The 20,300-nt window shown below is 39.1% G+C and overlaps 1 protein-coding gene across 2 annotated transcripts in view; it reads left to right on the top strand.

Annotated features, from left to right (window-relative positions):
- LOC127432061 (uncharacterized protein C8orf34 homolog) overlaps window positions 1-20,300 on the top strand; it is a 139,142-nt gene that overhangs the window by 15,367 nt on the left and 103,475 nt on the right. For both annotated transcript variants that reach the window (XM_051682851.1, XM_051682850.1), the window contains exons 2-6: window positions 10,254-10,398; window positions 10,807-10,938; window positions 15,930-16,058; window positions 16,807-16,835; window positions 19,118-19,281. In XM_051682851.1, coding sequence (XP_051538811.1) covers window positions 10,254-10,398; window positions 10,807-10,938; window positions 15,930-16,058; window positions 16,807-16,835; window positions 19,118-19,281 — 599 coding nt within the window. The remainder of the gene's footprint in view (window positions 1-10,253; window positions 10,399-10,806; window positions 10,939-15,929; window positions 16,059-16,806; window positions 16,836-19,117; window positions 19,282-20,300) is intronic.

Genomic DNA, 20,300 nt, shown 5'->3' with positions numbered 1-20,300 from the left:
AACACAGCAAAACAATCCAATAAAGACAGAACGGCAAAAGAAAGACTATATAGGAACTGGTAATTGGAGGCAGGTGCCGCTGGTGATCAGTCGTCCTGGCAACAGAGCTGATATTCTCCACGTGGCACCTGCAAAATACAAGAGGGAGAGAGAGGGAAACACACACACCAACACACAAGACAGACAGAAGGGGCTGTTCAGCCCAGACTGTGACAAGAAACCAGACTGGAAATTGTCCAAGTAGCCATACGAGTTTAAGTATTTGTTCAGCTGATTGAAAACAACCTTTTCAATTATCTTGCCTATGAAAGGAAGATTTGAGATTGGTCTGTAGTTGTTTAAAGGTATCCAGATTGTTCTTTTAAAGGGACTTGAAAACTACAGTTTTCAGGGACTTCGGAAACGTGCCTTTCAAGTGAGGCATTGACTATTTCTAACAGATCTTTTTCTTAACAGTTAAACACATTTTTGAAAAATTGTGTGGGGAGTGTGTCAAGACAGAAGGTCGATGTTTTAAGATGCTGTTCTATTTCTTCCAGGGTTTTGCCATCAATTGCCTCAAAATCAGACATAGTGACTAATTTCTTATGTTTTTGTGGTGGGTATTGTCTGACCTCATTGCAACATGAGGACGAGCTGATCGCCATTCTAATATCATTGATCTTTTTCATGAAAAATGATGCAAACTCATTACATTTGCTGTCAGAGAGCATTTCACAGGGAACCTGTGTTGGGGGGTTAGTTAGTCTCTCTACAGTAGCAAAATGAGTGCAGTGTTATTTATATTGCTGTTTATAATGTTTGAGAAGAAAATCTGCCTAGTTTTACCTAGTTCCAAATTGAAAGCATGAAGGCTGTCTTTATAGATGTTATAATGGACTTCAAGTTTTGTTTTCTGACACATTCGTTCTGCTTTCCTGCATTTTCTTTTCATGTTTTGTACTGCTGTTGTGTTTCTCCATGGTGCTTTACGCCTGCCATTCACAGACCTTTACAGGAGCAATACTGTCAATAGCATTTATAACTTTTGAGTTAAATTTATCGGGGAGAACATCAACACAGTCTGTGTATATAGATATATTCTTCATAAATTGCACACTAGTATTCCCATTTATGTCCCTCTTTTTGACAGAGACAGATGTAACTTTAGTGGCAGGAGAAATAAATATTTCAAAGAAAATACAGAAATGTTCAGACCCTTACTAATGAGCAGATCCAGAGTGTGTCCACGATTGTGTGTGGGTCCATCTACACTATATGGCCAAAAGTTTGTGGACACCATATGTGCTTGATGAACATTTGATTTCAAAACCTTAGGCATCAATTTCCCCCTTTGCTGTAATAACAGCTTCCACTCTTTTGGAAAGGCTTTCCACTATACTGCATGTAGAAACATGGCTGCAGGGAGTTGCTCTCATTCAGACACAAGGCCATCAGTGAGGTCAGGAACTGATGTTGGTCGATGGGGCCTGACTTACAGTTGCTGTTCCAGTTCACCCCAAAAGTGATCAGTGGGGTTCAGGTCTGGGCTTTGTGCAGGCCAGTCAATTTCTTCCACACCAGACACAGTAAACCATTTCTTTATGGACCTCACTTTGTTCACAGGATTGTCATGTTGGAACAGAAAAGGGCTATCCCCAAACAGCTGCCACAAATTTGGAAGCGCACAAAGCCCAAGCCATTACATAAAGAAACATTAAGATTTTTCTTTACTGGATTTAATGGAGTAACTTAGTTAATTGGAAGGGGGTGTCCACAAACTTTTGGCCATATAGTGTAAATGCTGTGTCAGATCTAAAGTGTTTAAAATTGTAGTGAGTTCCTTTACAATGTTGTGTTTAGGATTATCTATATGAATGTTTAAATCCCCAGCGATAACAAAACAGTCAAATTCAGAGGAAGTTGCTGATAACAGTTCTGTAAAATTTTCAAAAATTTCCTTTGAGGTTATTTTGGAGGCCTATAAATAATTATAAATAGAATGCACGGAGCACCTTTTAGTACAAAACTTAGATATTCAAAGGACAAGTAATCACCAAGTGACGCTTGCATTGAAAGACATCTTTAAATATTGCAGCTAATCCTCCACCTCTCCTAACAGCTTTACAGACACTCATAAATGTAAAGTTTGGAGGGGCTGATTCATTGAGGACTTTGCACTGCAGCTGTCATCTAACCATGTTTCATTTAGAAACACAACAAACAACCTGGATTTTATGATGAGGTCATTGACTAAAAATTACTTGTTGTTAAGTGTGCAGATGTTTAAAAGTGCTAACTTCACAGTATATGTTTTTGGACCCACAGCGATCTTGGATTGATGTTTAATAGGGAACAGATTAGATTTTAGGTTTGCCAGATGTCTTGAGAAGGCTTTAGTCTTTCTATTACTCAACATAACAGATATAGAAAAAGCTACAGGCACATCGGGTTCCTGCTTGTTCTGTAAACATTTGTGAATGTTGCTTCTACCGTAGAAGGGACATGATACTCATCACTGAGAGCTGTTATCAGATGTCTGTTTTTCACCAAGAGCAGAAGAAGGATGACGTGTGCCATGGCATTGTGACAGTAGCCGGAGAACTCTCTCTGAGAGAGAGGGGAAGGGTGAGCTGGGCCCACAGGCTTTGGTGGTAGAGGGGCCCACCATTTTTGGTTGGTATCTGGGATAAATATCTTGCAGCAATGGAGTGGGAGAGCTTTCTTCCAGCATACACTAGTTCCTGCATTTTCTCTGAGAAGCTCAAAAGTTGGGATATTGGTGAGAGGGAGAATGTATGTGGTGAGAGGTGCTGTAGCTCTGGTGTTTTTGGAGGCTGAAGTATGTTATCTTGGCTCCCTTGGCTTTTTTCCAGGAATTCGTCCTTGGGTCTTGTATCTTGGAACAGTTCTAATTCGTCACAGTCTGACTGTATTATGTTTTGTGTGTGGGGCTCTGCCTGGATTGTGTCCTTGAGCAGTGAGTGTTGTGGCTGTGCTGTGTTACTGTGGGATTTGTCAATCAAATGTCCATCCAGGTGCTGAAATGTGATCCCCTGGTCATCCTGAAACTGCGGTGGTGATTGTGTGCCATCCAGGTTGAGTGGATTTGTGCATGTTGCAGATGGATGGAGGGAGGGAGAAGTAGATTTTGTCCTTCAGCACTTTTGCACCAAGTTTGTTTGGGTGGAGGACATCTGATTTAAACAGATCTCTTTGACTCCAGAAAATATTAAAGTTAACAATGTATTTTAGTCCTCTCATGTGGCAGGTTTTGTGCAGCCAAGTGTTTAGACTGAGCAACCGAGAAAACATATTTGTTCCTCGGGCTGGGAGTGGTCCACTGATGAACGACTGAACTTTCAATCTTCCAAGTCTTTCAAAGAGCTCATTGAAATCCCTCTTAAAGAGTTCTGACTGCTCCTTTCGAATATAATTTTTCCCCACATGTATGATAACCGTCTTATGATTCATCAGAATGTTCCGAAGTTCCTTATTCACATCAGAAACCGTAGCTCGAGGAAGGCAGCAAGTAGTGGTAGCACTTTTACCAATTTTTCTGATAACGGAATCACCCATTTTCAGAGTGCTGGACTCGGCTGTAATCTCAGCAGAATGTTGATGCCTTCTCAACCTTGAGAGCCTGCCAGCTGCACTGTTTGAGGATGACTGATGTGATCTTTGTCCAGTCACCTTCTGGGTTTCTTCATCCGCATTCATCATAAATCTCTTTTCAAGACATATCAGAGGTGGAAGAATACCAGTATTGTCTAGTCAGGTCAAAGCCATATATGTGGTTGGATGATGCTAATGAAGCAATATATGATACTCGTGACAGTCTGATGTCTTGGTTTGTGCTCTCACTTTCACCAATTACCTTTGGCACCTGTACTACTGGTTTATCTAGGCCCAGTATAGCCTGTTGAGGAATGTTAGATTCACAGGACTCACCGGCTGAAGGCTGAGGGGATCCACGATGATGCTCTCCTGTGTATTTCATCAGGGATGGCAGTACCGCAAGTAACTTTGTTTCAAGAACTGTGATTGTTTATAGAAGTCTGTGGCAGTTTGAGCAGCAAGTGGAGTTTGAGCAGGCAGATGTGTTGTCCCATTTCAGGAATGTAAACTGCCGGTAGTAGGAGACTGGTAGACCACTTTGACAGAAAATCCACTTTTAGTAATATTATTTTAGTCCCAAAAATCTCTGGTTTTAGTGTGGGTGCCAAATGAAGTCGTTTGAACACTGTACTGAACAGCTGATATTAAAATAAGAGGTTAAACTGCAAAAGCAAGGTAACAAAGCCTGGAGCAGTAAGCAAAAGCATTCGAACAGTAGCGAAACAGGAAGTAAAACATAGGCAGCTTCCTTCTAAAGCAGCATCATAACCATCATGGAACCTCATAAGTGACCTATTTGGAATGCAGTGCATACATGAGAACGCACCTGTGATGCCTTAAAATGCTTTGGAACAGAGCAATAATTCCACTCTAGGAAAACAAAATAAAAATTGCTTTTGGCTGGGATTCCCTTTTAAATGGATTGTTATGTCAGACTGTAGTCTGTGCTGGTTCTGTTTGACTATGTATGGCTCTCTGCAGCTGTCTCACTCCTTTCCTTTCCTTTCCTCTCCTCCACCTCTTGTCTCAAGGGCTGGCACTCATCCAGGACTCTGTCCCAATCCTCATTCACCGTCTCCTGCTGTGACGTAAGGCATTAATGATGGAAACAGAGGATAGACAAAAGTGCAGTCTCAGGCAATGCTGTACTCTGGTCAAAAACCCAACATATAAACAGTACAATCAACAGGAGCAACATATAATTGGGTTATTGCATCAATAAGTGCACATCAACTACTGTGTCTAGACAGTGAAGGGGAAGATTTATAGGACTATAGCTGAAGAGATACTAAATAATAACATTTTAATCCCTCAAAAGGGCAATGATGTTTCTTTTTCCTGAAGCCTTTATGGAAATGAGAAAGACAGTCCGTTCTGTCTAAAGTAAACAGACATTATCAACACTCATCATAGGCGTTGCTAGACCCTATTTAGGAGGGCTTCAACACCCTGTGAATTCATTTCAGCCCCCCTAAAAATCTGTGACTGCAATCAGCAAGCGTTTTACACAGCGGTAACCACAACACTGCACTTGTTTAAACCTAGAGACTGCTTTGGTGGCTTTTCCTATCTGTAAAGACTGATTAAAGCATGAGCCAATTGCATTGGAGTCCGGACTGTGAAGGAGCATATCATTGGATTGACCCGCTGAATGAATACGCCCCAATTCCTCATTCGATTAACGAACGAGTGAGAATCAGTGTCTCTTTTGAATGATTGAAGGAGAGGAGGCAGCATGTCGTTCATTTATCTCTTTAAACAAGATGAGAAAGGGGCTGGATGAATTAAGAGTAGTGACTAATGACATTACAATGACATCAGGACGTAATTAACACTTGTAATTACTTTTAGGCTAAAAATGTTGTCTTTTTTTTTTTACCTTGATGGTCATGCAAAGCAGTTCACAAAATGATATGCATTGTCATTTGCTGGGAAAATGCTTATGATATTTAAACACAGTTAAAGTCTGTTATTCCTTTAATTTTGGTCGTGAAAGAGGTGCTTTATCAAGCTTTATCAAGGTTTATTGACTCACTCAAAACACATAAAATGTTAATTTGTTGCCACCTAATGGCGTAAAAGTGTAATTTACAAAAACGAATCTTTTTTTATTATTATTATTATTATTATTATTATTATTATTATTATTATTATTTTATACCTTTATATTGCCAAGGTTATTCTGTTGAAAATAAAATCTATTTTTGGAGTGATTTTCTCTTTTGAATGAATTCAAAAGACTCAAGTCATGAGTTGTAGAGAAACATACATAGATGACATACAGAGAAATATCATCTGGAGTTTATTCACTCCACTAAAGATTAACCAAGCTAAACGCAACATTTATTGTAATAATAGGTTTTTGTGGTGTTTGATATAACTTCAATCTATACAAGTTGCAAAATTATTGATTTTCTATAATAAACAATTTTTTTTAACAAATTTGTTTATAAATGGAAAAACAATATTATTTGAATGGTTCTTTAAACGGTTTCAGTTATTTTTATAACTTCAGAAATGTGTTTATTATAGAAAATTACAATATTCTGAATGGATATAGCTGGCTATCTTGAATGATGTAAGCACAGTAAAAAAAACAATACAAAACACTATTTATATGAAAGAGTGAAATACATCAAATGTGCACATCTAATAGTGTCAATGGGGGCTGTCCAAGCCTGTATGACTTTTTAAAGGAGACATTTTTAATAATGTACTGGCTGATGCCATTACAATGAATGAGGACGGGAGCTTTTAAACTTCTAACTTCCTATTTTAAAAGTGTCACAATCATTCTTTAAAACATCTCCTTTTGTGTTCCACATAAGAAAGTCATACAGATTTGGAAAGACACGGGGATGAATAAGTAATGACAGAATTTTAATTTTGCATCAACAACTTTAAGTGAGTCCTTTTCGCAGTCACTTTGACTTCAAGCTGTAATGTCACCCAGTTCACATCTGCATGAAAAAGGTCAGTGAAGGAAGCAGGGAAAACCCCTCAGAGATGGCTTGAAACACTTTATGTTCTAGAAATGAGTGTGTGGACTATTTACACCATGCTTTCCTGTTTACTACAAGGGCAATCACACACTTGGGAGCCTAAGGTAGTTAACACAGCCCTGCTCAATTTACTTCCTGCTAAACCCACAAATTACAGCTTTCTTTTATGGACCCCTTGCTGCAAGGTTAGTTTAATTACCCAACTAGGCTTATGTCATAATTACTGCATTTACATCTTGAACAAACCATTGTCTGGCTTGTAGCACAGAACTGTAGCTTTGTTTCATGTAAGGGCCTACATTTTATTTCCAAGCAGTAAAAAACCCTTTCAAATCTTTCAGCACCCCAGAGCCTCAGTATTTGTATTATCATGGGAAATGAACCTACAAATGGCTTACTTGTAGTTGTCTCTGCACATTAATCTGAGCTAGGATAAAGCATTTTAACATCCAAAAAAAAGAAAAAAAAAAGAAAGAAAAAAAGAAAATACATTAGCCTTTTAAGTGTCCCTACCAGAATTAAACATATTCAAAAGTTGATTTTTATCATTTCATCAGTTATATTTGTGCACAACAGAGAGCCATTCCATCATGAAAACATCCTCTCACTAGTTAGCCTCCAGCATTAGCCTCTTGTGTGCTATAGCTCAGTCAAGACTCCAATATCAGTGTGTTAATATTTCCCGACCGATTACCTAATTTGTTTTTCCTGTTGGTAAAGGCTTGCCAATGCTAAGCTGCTGATTCAGACTGGCACAAGACAAGCTGGCTTGACAATGTGCTACTTTAGCACAAGTAGGGTGACCATACGTCCTCTTCTTCCTGGACATGTCCTCTTTTTCGGACCTTAAAAAGCATCTGGCCAGGATTTCTAAATTTGCGAAAATGTCCAGGGTTCGGCTTTAGTTGCATTATGATGTGCATCTGGTCTAATACTTCATTGTGTGTGCCCGAATATTTGCATTGCTTTAACCCCTCTTTGTAAGTCCCGCCTTCTCGCACACCAATTGGTCGATTATAAGAGGCTTGCAGCAACTTTTGACCAAATTCCTGCCTGTCAATCTCTTGTGTTCGGCATCAGACAGTTGCTTGACAGTACTAGCAAAAGACAGCTGAGTGGAAACAATGCCCAAACGAAAGTGCAAATTTACAGAAGATTTGCACAAAAAATTCCCATGCTTTCGTTCAGGTCAAGATCCGTGGGAAGCAGAATGTATGACATGTAAAGCTGGCACTTATGTGTCAGTTGCTAATAAAGGTGCAAGTGATTTAGAAGCACACATTAGTTCTGCGAAGCATAAAGGGTCAGCAAAAGGTGAAAGTTCATCAGGTAAATTAACGGACTACTTTTTGCAACCAGGTAAAAATGTTATCACATTGCTTAATGTTCCATGGCCATTCAAAATAATAGTAATAGTAAATGAAGGTACAGTCATGGCATCAAATATTTTATTTTAGTACATGGACATTCAAAAGAATGTTGGACATTTTTATTTATTTACATATATTTATGTTATGCTAATGGAGTGTCTTTTTCACTGTATTAAAATTTGCATTCATAGTAACACTGTTTTGAACTCTATTATTCCACCCCACCCCACCCCAATCCCCTTTAATAAAAGTGTCCTCTTTTTGGAAAACCAGAATATGGTCATGCTAAGCACAAGTTCTCTGGAATTGGTCACATGCTATCAGGGGTGCCATACCCCTATTTTTTGAAGGGGCACCAGTGGGAGTCCCAACTCACTTGATGCTCTATAAGTGAGATAAGACATGACAGGGAAAGAAAAACAGTTCAGTTAGTAGTTCTATATATTAGTGCAAGATGAAGTAGTCTAGTAGTATGGTTATTGTTTATTGTGCAAAAGGGACAACTTAATAGGTCCATTTTTATTTGAATAAACCTAGCAAAATTGCAATTGAAATTGACAGCCAGTCATCACTATGCATATTCGAAGAATGGAAAAGAGCAGCTTTGACATTTTGAAAACTCGTTTTGTGAAATTCAAGTTTTCATACAAGTCAAACAAGTTTTGAATGAGATGAGGGTGGGTAAAGGCGGTTGCACACCGGAAGAGAAGTGCCACGCCGCGGCCAGGACACGGCACAGGTATCAAACACGGGGCACGTCGATGCGGTTCAGGTTGCAGACAGTACACACAAAAGTTACCAAGGTTTTTCCCTTGTTCAAGAATGTAGAATGCTAAAGTAAATCTATGTCCTTTTTTCTGAGACCGTCAATCTGCGCATCTTATCATGTGGCTTGTTGAGCGCATTACTGCGGAGACATGGCACGTGTGGAGGCTTCACGCTATTCTCCGCGGCATCCACGCACAACTCACCACGCGCCCCACCGAGAGCGAACCACATTATTGCGACCACGAGGAGGTTACCCCATGTGACCCTACCCTCCCTAGCAACCGGGCCAATTTGGTTGCTTAGGAGACCTGGCTGGAGTCAATAATCTATGTCCTTTGATAATGATTTGGGTTGAATTTAATGGAAAATATGTGAGATGCGCTCCATGGCGCAGCAGAAATTTGAGCAGCCTCCAGAGTCGTAGCTGGGTGCCACTGACAGACGCCAAGTGGCGGTGGTGGGCATACCTTCATTGAAAACAGTTGTTTAGAATTTTAGAACACACCATGTCGTCCACCAGACACGTCCGGTGTGCGACCCCCTTAACACAGTTTTCAGTTTCATGGAAATGAAATGCGCAAGATGTGAATCCACCAAATTTAAAGGTGCACTCAGTACATTTTTGAGGTATGATGAAGTATGGCTTACACTGAACACCCCACATGACCTGTCGTTTTGGAGATGATCTGACCCAGTCATCTAGCCATCACAATTTGGCCCTTGTCAAAGTCGCTCAGATCCTTACACTTGCCCATTTTTCCTGCTTTCAACACATGAAATTCAAGAACTGATTGTTCACTTGCTGCCTAATATATCCCACTCCTTGACAGGTTCCATTGTAACGAGATAATCAATGTTATTCACTTCACCTGTGGTTTTAATGTTGTGGCTGATCAGAGTATATATTTCGGTAACACTTTACAATAAGTTTCCATTTGTTAACATTAGTTAATGCACTGGGTATGATGAACTATCAATGAACAATATACAGTATTTTGTACAGCATGTATTAATCTTTGTTAATGTTAATTTATAAAAATACAATTTCTTATAAATTTCGTGTTAGCTCGTGTTAGTTCATTATGCATTAACTAATGTTAATATAAACAATTTGTGATTTTAAAAATGTAGCTATTAGTATATGTTGAAATTAACATTAACCAAGATTTATAAATGCTGTAAAAAATATTGTTCATTGTTAGTTTATGTTAACTAATGTTGCTGCTTTTGACTTCACATGACATTAGTATGTGTTTAGGTGTCCTGGCTGTAATACCGCAGATAAGAGTCCTGATGTTGTTGTGCAGCATATGCAAAATAAACATGGAGTAATTTACACAGAACACATGCTTTTTACCAACAATAATCAATAATCAAATTAGTAACTTAAAGATAAAAATTTGTTGCATCCAAAGATCCTCTTGTCTCAAAAATCTGAAGGGGCACAGTGAGCTTGTATGGGCGCTATTGAGTATTGAATGAATGTGTTCTCATCACTGTGTTTTGGCTCTCATAGGAGATGATGACCAAGCTGATAACTGAGACACCAGACCACCCCATTCCATTTCTCATTGGCCATCTGCAGACCAAGCAGGAGAGTCCAGGCAGGATTCAGAGGACACTGTCGGGTTCTGCTGCATTGTGGGCTGAGAGCTCCTCAGGTGGGTGGAGTTCAGTGCCCTTCAAGCTGTTTTGCAGAGATATTCGTGCACACGTGCAAATGCACACACATACAGTAGGCTGTGTCCGAAACTGCCTTGATGCACACTGAACAGTCATCATTTGAAAAACAAAACAAAACAACAATAAAAAAGCTCTTTTACAAGACTGATAGGTAATGTAATTGACAGGTAATCATGTAATCCATAAAAAGTAACTGTAATCTGATGTAGCACATTTAAAAATTCAATGTTATCTTATATCAAGTATTTTATAGTCTGATTGTGTAATCCAGATTACATGTAGTCCATTACTGCCTAACACTGTATACTGTATATACATATATCAATCCCTGTTTCCTGTTGTAGAGAGGGAAGCAGTTTCCAATCTCTCTCTCTATTTGTCTGTAGAATATAAAGGCACACGACGGGACTCCAGGGGAAATGAAAAGCCCTGGCAGATCCATCCAAAAAAGCCCAAGAAATCAAAGAGTGACCTGGCTGTGTCCAACATTTCCCCACCCTCTCCTGAGTCTAAATCATGTGAGTACCAACAGAGAAGCTAGTATCATAACATATCAGTTTTATCAGATTAAGTTAACACATCTCAGATCAGTCTTGCATTTTCATTTGTACTATAAAAGATCAGATACAGATACTGTACCGAGATAGATCGTGCATCAGTGAATGACAGTGGTGACTTCTATCTTGAGATATTTCCATTATGTAGGCTATCTGCGTGAGAGAGCTATGAGAGATCCATATTGCTGAGGAAGTAAGTCATATCAGGGCCAGAGTTAGACTCTTTAATAATTTAATACGATGTTCTGTTACTGACAGCAGTTCTATTTCTGCCTGAGTGGAGGCAGTCGGCCAGTTTTTCGGCCAGAAATGGCATTAAGGAAGACTACAGATATTTTAGTTTAAACTGTGGGTTTGTATGCCTATCTCCATCTGACTTACTTAGATGTTTTTTTATGTCAATATAACTTTTGCCTGAGTTCTTGAAACCCTGTTGTTCTACAATGGCAGTTGATAGTGACTCACTTTAAAGGCTAAAAAATGAGCCAAAAGATAAAGTAGTCCACTTGACACATGTGTCATTTTCAAAGTCTTCTTAAGGCATATGATGTTTTGTTATTTTACAGTGAAATAGATGTTTTTGCAAGCAACATACACTCACTGAGCACTTTATTAGGAACACCTGTACACCTGCTTATTCATGCATTATCTAACCAGCCAATCATGTGGCAGCAGTGCAGTGCTTAAAATCATGCAGACACGGGTCAGGAGCTTCAGTTAATGTTCACATCAACCATCAGAATGGGGAAAAAAAATTTGATATCAGTGATATAGATCGTGGCATGATATTTGGTGCAAGACGGGCTGGTTTGAGTATTTCTGTATCTGCTGATCTCCTGGGATTTTCACAAACAACAGTCTCTAGAGTTTACTCAGAATGGTGCCAAAAACAAAAAACATCCAGTGAGTGGCAGTTCTGCAGACTGAAATGCCTTGTTGATGACAGAGTTCAACGGAGAAGAGGGTTCAAGCTGACAGAAAGGCTAGTTTGAAACAAGAGGGTTAAAGGGATAGTTCACCCAAATGTGGAAATTCTGTCAGATTTTACTCACCCTCATGTTGTTTCAAAAATATAGTGTATGACTTTCTTATGTGGAACACACACACAAAAAGATATTTTAATGAATATCATGTTTTATTTCAATACCATAGCAGTTGTGAGTGAGGCAGTAGTGCCTCATTTTAAAGCTTATAAAAGGATTCAAAAGTATAATAAAAGTATTCCATGCGACTCATGCGTTATAATCTAAGTCTTCTGAAGGCATGCAATATGTTTTGGTGACAAAAAAAGTCCTTTTTTCAGTGAAAATCTTGACATCCGTTGCACAGTAGCAAGCACTGAGAGAGCTTATTCACAATGTGAGTGTTTACATGAGAACTTGAGTTGCTAAAAAAAAACTCTCAGAGCCTCACACATGCCACAGTAAACGTGAGATTAAAAAGTCTGGTTTACAGGTTTGGAACAACATCAGGGTAAGTAAAATGTTACAGAATTTATCATTTATGGTTGAACTAATTTAATTGAACTAGTTTAACCAGCAGGACTTCCAGTGTGCTCCAGGCTGCAAACAGCATGGCTGGTCAACCAGCATCAAACCAGCACTGACCAGCATATTCCAGCCTGCAACAGCATAGAAATGCTGATCTTTTAAGCATGGAAGACTTTATTATCAAGACTTCTCCGGTTTAATTACTTGCATTTTCCCACTTTTGCCAGTTTGGTGCTCTGATAAAAACATTTTGGGAAACAGTATAACGAAATGACACACAGCACAGGTTATCTCAGGTAAAAGAACAAAATAGCTCATTATCCTAGCTGCGATGAAGCTCCACAGCATTAAAGCATGACCCAGTTACGATACCCCGGATGACCAATTAGTGAACCTTATGACAAGCTGGGAGAAGCTTGTCTTTTGGATTGTTCTTAAATCTGTACTCTGGTTCTTTTATAAAAGTTAAAATGACACATGTGCTTTTCCAGGCTTGATCAGCATAAAATCATGATAGAATTTCAGAGCAGCAATATTTCAAGTAAACCAATATCAGCGAAGTTTGAGAAGCATTTCCCACCTTAAAACTGAAAATTCTGTCATGGCATCTTTTTTCCATACAATAAAAGTTAATAGAGCCCGAGGTTAGCATTCTGTCTAACAAAGTCTTTTTTGTGTTCCAAATAAGAAAGAACATTACAGAATGTCATACATTACATGTTTGAAAACAACATAAGGGTGAGTAAATTATGACAGAATTTCCATTTTTGGTGAAATATTATTTTAAGAACCACCACACCAGCATCCAAATCAACATATGCTGATGACCAGCAATGCTGGTCTTTTCAACAGGGTTATTGATTGCCTACAGCACTTTCTCTCTGGATAGACAACATTTAAAGTAATTAGAGAGATTTGGAGAATATGGGTGGGGAAACAACCTGTGTACAAATAGTTTGCACCCCACTGAAAGCAAATGCCTCAAGTCATATTAGTAGCAAACACTTTAGCTTGGCGTTGTGAGTGTTCTAACTGATTCAGTGTTACACATTCTGCTGCAAGTGTTCTTACTGAAACCCACTTAGATGTTGCATATGTCTGACAATCTGTGCACATTTATATTTGTACTTTTTTTACTCTTGCTTTGTACAGTGCAGAAGGTAAAAAAAAAAAAAAAAGTTATTCTCTCCAACAGACAACACTGCTCAAGAACTAAAAGAAACGGCTGGATTGCAGTCCAGCCATTTCTTCCGTAAAGTATCTACGTCACTATGTAACACATTTTCATAATGCCCACCAAAGGGCTTCTTTGGCCCGCCCTCAAACAAATGTAGTTATAGCAGAGGCCAGGATGAGTTGGGTTAGTGTTGTCGCCATGTCGAGAAGATGCTGTTTTCTTTACTGCGAAAGCAAAACCTCTTTGTTTGGACTTCCAAAGGCAGACAAATTGAAGAATCAGTGGTTAAAATTCATTTTAATTATTTAGCAGTACAACCACAACCAATGTCGATTCAAGATGTTTACTCCTGATAATTGGTGCAGTTCCCACTTTGTTGGAACAATCTGGCACTTCAGAATCACAACCTGTAAGTATGCTTGATTTATCTGCTAGCGAGAGTTCAAATACAGAGTTTTGTGTTGTAGCTACGGTGTACACCCAGTGCACAGCTGTAGACCTGCTAGCTTATGTTATTGTGTTGAAATAGTTTTTCTATCAGCTGCGGGCCCATTTTTACCTACAATTGTGTAGAATTATGCAGATTGTTTGTCGTTTTTACTATCTTGAATAGTGATCAAGTGTGGAGATGGATTTATTTATACAAACAGTAATTTTACATCTGCAATCCACGGTAGCGCTGGGCTAACTTGCTATGTAACGTTATTGTTTTGGTAAGGGTTTACTGTTCAGCTGTGGGCCAGCTTTTACCTAAAACTGAGTAACAAAATGGTTGATCTCAAGAGTCTTATATAATTATGTAATTACAAGCTGTAATGTTACGGCCGCTATTGGTAGTCCACGGCTAACTTGCTCACTAACTCTCTAATACACGTGGTAATGTCCAACCGGGAGTAAGCCTCTGTTCTCCGTTAATATCTCGGGCAAAAAAAGTTCGGCTACACCCATTCCAGCAAAAGATGACTAACTTAGATGCACTATGTGTCTTTTACTTGAAGCTTTGTTAGGTTCACAATAATCAACAGTGTACTTGTAAGAAAGCTACAAAATGAAAACTTACCACTGTGAAACGTCCTGCTCAAGTCGTGCTTGCGAATGTGGTTTGGGTCGATCAGCTTGTTCTTCCAAACTTTCATTATCGGACTCAGGAGAGTTGGTACGGCAAAAACTGATGCCACTTTTACCATAGTTACAGTAGTGTTTACAGAGCTGCCCAGTTAGACTCGGGAGTTAACACTTGATTATGGTAAGGGGCATTACATTTCCGACACGCTCTACGCGGTTGACCAATCACAACAGACTAGGCCAGCTGACCAGTCATAGCAGACTGGGCATTTCGGATAGGGGGGCTTTAAAGAGACAGGACCTAAATCAGAGCGTTTGAGCCAGAGGATGAAAATAAGTTTAGCAGAAATGTACAGTATGAGAAAAATTATGTGTTTTTTGAACAATAAAGCATGTAAACCTATTCTAATATGCCCCCAAAATAAAATCATGAACCTGTAAATTAGCATAATATGGGCTCTTTAAACCCTCCACCTCCCCATTTGCCTAGTTCTGCTAAAGGGGGATTGTATTTATGCCTAATTGTGCTGCAGCATGTCATACATGCTTGATGCAGCATGTCTTGCGTTTTTCTAATTGTGCAGCAGTAGCATGTCCACATGCTTAACTTAATATGCCTCTGTATGTTCTAGCAGTAGCAAGTCTCCATTATTGCTCTGCAGCAGCAGCAACATAGCAGATCTAATCCGCCAAGACCAATGTCCTATCAATATGTCATACGTTAACATGCCTTCCAAGAGTTGTCATGACTGAAATATGCATAAAAACTTAATGCATAAAATATTTAGATTATACATGGTGTGATTTTAATGTTTAAACGGTTCAGGAGGAATGGATGTCTCATGTTTTGAAAGTTTTTTTTATTAGTGGTGCTAAGGCAAGCCATTTGTGATTTGAATATAAATGATCTCAAACTGTGTGGCTTGTTCAGGAGAGGTGAGCTATTACTTTTATAAGTAATTGGACTGACATTTTCCACCTGCCGGATCATACAACTAGCAAAAAAACACGAGCCATATCTATAGACCAGAATATTATAGAGAAAAGGGGATAGGCTCTTTTGACATGGCCCAGTAAGCAACCACCTACAATAGCAACCACCCAGAACACCATAGCAACTCACTGGCAACCACACACAACACACTAGCATCATAGTAGGAAGTTTGGCACAGCCAAGCGCTACTCACATGTACTCACAAGCAAGTGTTTTTATTCTGCAGTGCCTCGTTCAATACTGCGCCCCACCTGGGACTGGAGGACTAAACCTGAGAGTCGAGACTTTGATGAGCTCAACCAGATACTCCAGGAGAGCAAGAAGCTAGGCAAGGCCCTAGAGAACCTGTCCCGCAGTGAGTAAACTCACTGTGTTGAGGAAGACCCTCCATGTCAGTGGTTTTCAGACTGGGGTCCAAGGACCCCCAGGGGTCTGCAAGAGGGCACTAGGAGGTCAATGGAAAATTTAAGAGAGAGAGAGAGAAAAAGTTTTACAAAGCAAGTCAAAACGAATTTTTTTTTTTTTTTTTAAGGAAGCCAGATTTAATATCTTATTTTAGAATTAGTGAGTTATGTTTGGCACAATTTTTTTTAATACAGTAAAAAACTGTTTTATTCTACTTCCTAAAGACTGGCTGGAAATCATGAGAATACTCTTGATTATTTTATTTTGTGTGCAACCATAATAAAGAGTGCTATACAAATAAATTTGAAAAAAGTCTCTCAGGTTTCAGGTTTACACATCAAATATTACTCTAATAGTGGGTAGAAAAAAAGATATGCTGTCAGTTAAATACAATGTAAATATTTTCCATGTAATATTTAAATATAATTAGTTTTGGCCTCTGTACAGTGACAATGTAAAAGCCAGTTATTTAATTTAGCAAATAAAATCTCCCTTACTATTTTTCTCACACAGTTGAAATGGGATTTATACTTTACATGAAAATATATAGCTGCCTTTATATTTAAGAAGAGGGTCCCTCAAAAGAGGTTCATCATATTTTGGGGTCCTTGGAATCAAAACATTTGAAAAACCCCTGCTTTAAGTTGACCATTATACAACTTTAATATATTGATCTGTGAATTCTTTCTCCTGCACAGGCATTGCTGTATCTGATGACTTTGACCTGGTATGATAATTATTATTTCTTCTCAGTTTATGTTTCCTTTCACTATGTAAATCAAATGCTGATGTGCATCTGTTTAGGAGATGAAGAATACATTGTGTTTTGTGTGAGGAGTCAATAAAAAAAGAAAAGATGGAGAGAAAAAAATCCAACTAAAACCCAAACACTTTGTAATATTTCTCTGAATGCAGTAGACACTTCATCTTTAATAACCTATGTGTCTTTCTGGCTGTTTGCCCAGGCTTCCCTGTTCCCAATTTGGCTTTTCAAATGAATAGTAAAACATTTAGCTATTAATGCAAATTAATTTCTTTCCTTATAACTGTTATAGAGGACATTTTACTTCTACTTGCCTTATTACAGCAAACAGTGCATCCGGAAAGTATTCACAGCGCTTCACTTTTTCCACATTTTGTTATGTTACAGCCTTATTCCAAAATGGATTAAATTCATTATTTTCCTCAAAATTCTACAAACAATACCCCATAATGACAACATGAAAGAAGTTTGTTTGAAATCTTTGTAAATTTATTAAAAATAAAAAACGAAAAAAAAAAAAAAATCACGTACATAAGTATTCACAGCCTTTGCCATGACACTCAAAATTGAGCTCAGGTGCGTCCTGTTTCCACTGATCATCCTTGAGATGTTTCCACAACTTGATTGGAGTCCACCTGTGGTAAATTCAGTTGATTCGACATGATTTGGAAAGGCACACACCTGTCTATATAAGGTCCCACAGTTAACAGTGCATGTCAGAGCACAAACCAAGCCATGAAGTCCAAGGAATTGTTTGTAGACCTCTGAGACAGGATTGTATCGAGGCACAGATCTGGGAAAAGATACAGAAAGATTTCTGCAGCATTGAAGGTCCCAATGAGCACAGTGGCCTCCATCATCCGTAAATGGAAGAAGTTTGGAACCACCAGGACTCTTCCTAGAGTTGGCCACCCAGCCAAACTGAGCGATCGGGGGAGAAGGGCCTTAGTCAGGGAGGTGACCAAGAACCCGATGGTCACTCTGACAGAGCTCCAGCATTTCTCTGTGGAGAGAGGAGAACCTTCCAGAAGAACAACCATCTCTGCAGCACTCCACCAATCAGGCCTGTATGGTAGAGTGGCCAGACGGAAGCCACTCCTCAGTAAAAGGCACATGACAGCCCGCCTGGAGTTTGCCAAAAGGCACCTGACGGACTCTCAGACCCTGAGAAACAAAATTCTCTGGTCTGATGAAACAAAGATTGAACTCTTTGGCCTGAATGGCAAGCGTCATGTCTGGAGGAAACCAGGCACCGCTCATCACCTGGCCAATACCATCCCTACAGTGAAGCATGGTGGTGGCAGCATCATGCTGTGGGGATGTTTTTCAGTGGCAGGAACTGGGAGACTAGTCAGGATCGAGGGAAAGATGAATGCAGCAATGTACAGAGACATCCTTGATGAAAACCTGCTCCAGAGCACTCTGGACCTCAGACAGGGGCGAAGGTTCATCTTCTAACAGGACAACGACCCTAAGCACACAGCCAAGATAACAAAGGAGTGGCTACGGGACAACTCTGTGAATGTCCTTGAGTGGCCCAGCCAGAGCCCAGACTTGAACCCGATTGAACATCTCTGGAGAGATCTGAAAATGGCTGTGAACCGGCACTCCCCATCCAACCTGATGGAGCTTGAGAGGTCCTGCAAAGAAGAATGGGAGAAACTGCCCAAAAATAGGTGTGCCAAGCTTGTAGCATCATACTCAAAAAGACTGGAGGCTGTAATTGGTGCCAAAAGTGCTTCAACAAAGTATTGAGCAAAGGCTGTGAATAATTATGTACATGTGATTAATTTTTTTATTTATTTATTATTTATTTATTTATTTATTTATTTTTATTTTTTTATAAATTTGCGAAGACTTCAAACAAACTTCTTTCACGATGTCATTATGGGGTATTGTTTGTAGAATTTTGAGGAAAATAATGAATTTAATCCATTTTGGAATAAGGCTGTAACATAACAAAATGTGGAAAAAGTGAAGCACTTTGAATACTTTCCAGATGCACTGTAACTGTAATGCCAAAGCTGAATTTTTCTTATTGCTTACATGCTGGTCTTTCAGTATAAAATATGTATTCACTGTAAAACTGACTAACCACACAAACAGCATACATAATAATAAGTCATATTTAAACATCAGTTCTTTAAGCTCTGTAATTGATCACCCTTATACAGCACAAGAATTGTGCTCACCACAAATTGTTTCATGTGCTTTGTTGATGTCTTTATTTACTTCTCTATGCAAAGGACCCCCGAGGGTATAACTCTGTACTGAGGCCGCGGGTGGTGGGTGAGTGGGTGGGCCGTGAGGAGGATGATTCCGACCCCCTTGCCGCTGAAATGCTTCAACCCCCTGTCCCCAGAGCAAAGACTGAGGGTTGGACAAGCAAAGACAACAGCCCTGTTGGAAGGTGAGTCTTGTATATAGTATGTGTGTGTGTGATTTATATTTGTGTAATGTGTCTTTATGCTTTTTATCTTCCTCTTTAAAGGTAAGGGGTGTCATTTCTGCACCACTAGTGGCATAAAAGAGAATTGCAAAAATACTTGCTGTTTTCAAACAGGTTTTCCATTTTGCCATTGGTCAGAAAACAGGTAGTCCCATCCCAAACTAAACCCATTGGTTGGGACAGTTTTGCTATGTCTTGCTGGTTGGGATGCTCAAACAAAGCAATGTTTTGCACAGCACAGCTCTTTTACAATTTTTGGTCAGTCTATGAATTACTTACTTCAAGTTGTCTATGCACATAAAGCTGAGATTTAATGAAGCATTTTAGCATTGAAAAAAATATAGGTAAAGATCCTAAGCATCATATTTGTTTTAGAAGATCAGTTCGTTCAAAACTATGAGCGTGTAGTGAGAAACACCAACACATTTTGTCCTATGTGCTTTGTCCTTTGTCCCCATATTGGATGATTATGAATAAGTCAGATATAATGATTTGCATTGCAAATACAGTATATCACAAAAGGTTTTTGTAATAACAGTAAATGTGACTACTGTAAATGTGTACATGTGTCATTTATTTCTGCACATGCAAAACCTACAAATTAAAAATCTTTAAAATTCGATAACCAAAATACATTGTGAGCAAAATGACGGTTCATCACGACTGCCTCTAGGGAGAGAAATATGACAGTAGTATGCGAATGTCGGAAAAAGTGAAAAGATAACTTTAGATGTTTTGTCAAGTTCTCTAAACAAAGAACACTGTAACCTCCTGTAACATCATAGAATATGTATGCACAGCTATATCTTTTAGAAAAAGCAATTGCGGCTCCTTGACCCCTTCAAGACGTTACCACGGTGATTTTAATTGGCTGGTGTTTGAGGGGAGGGAAGAGGCGGGCTGCCGAGAATGCAGCTAATTAGAAAGGATCAGATATTAAATAATAAATCATATTCAGGGCCTGGCTGACAGAGGAGACT

This window comes from Myxocyprinus asiaticus, chromosome 41, assembly GCF_019703515.2.
Source record: "Myxocyprinus asiaticus isolate MX2 ecotype Aquarium Trade chromosome 41, UBuf_Myxa_2, whole genome shotgun sequence".
NCBI lineage: Eukaryota > Metazoa > Chordata > Actinopteri > Cypriniformes > Catostomidae > Myxocyprinus > Myxocyprinus asiaticus.
This window is presented reverse-complemented; position numbering and strand designations above follow the sequence as displayed.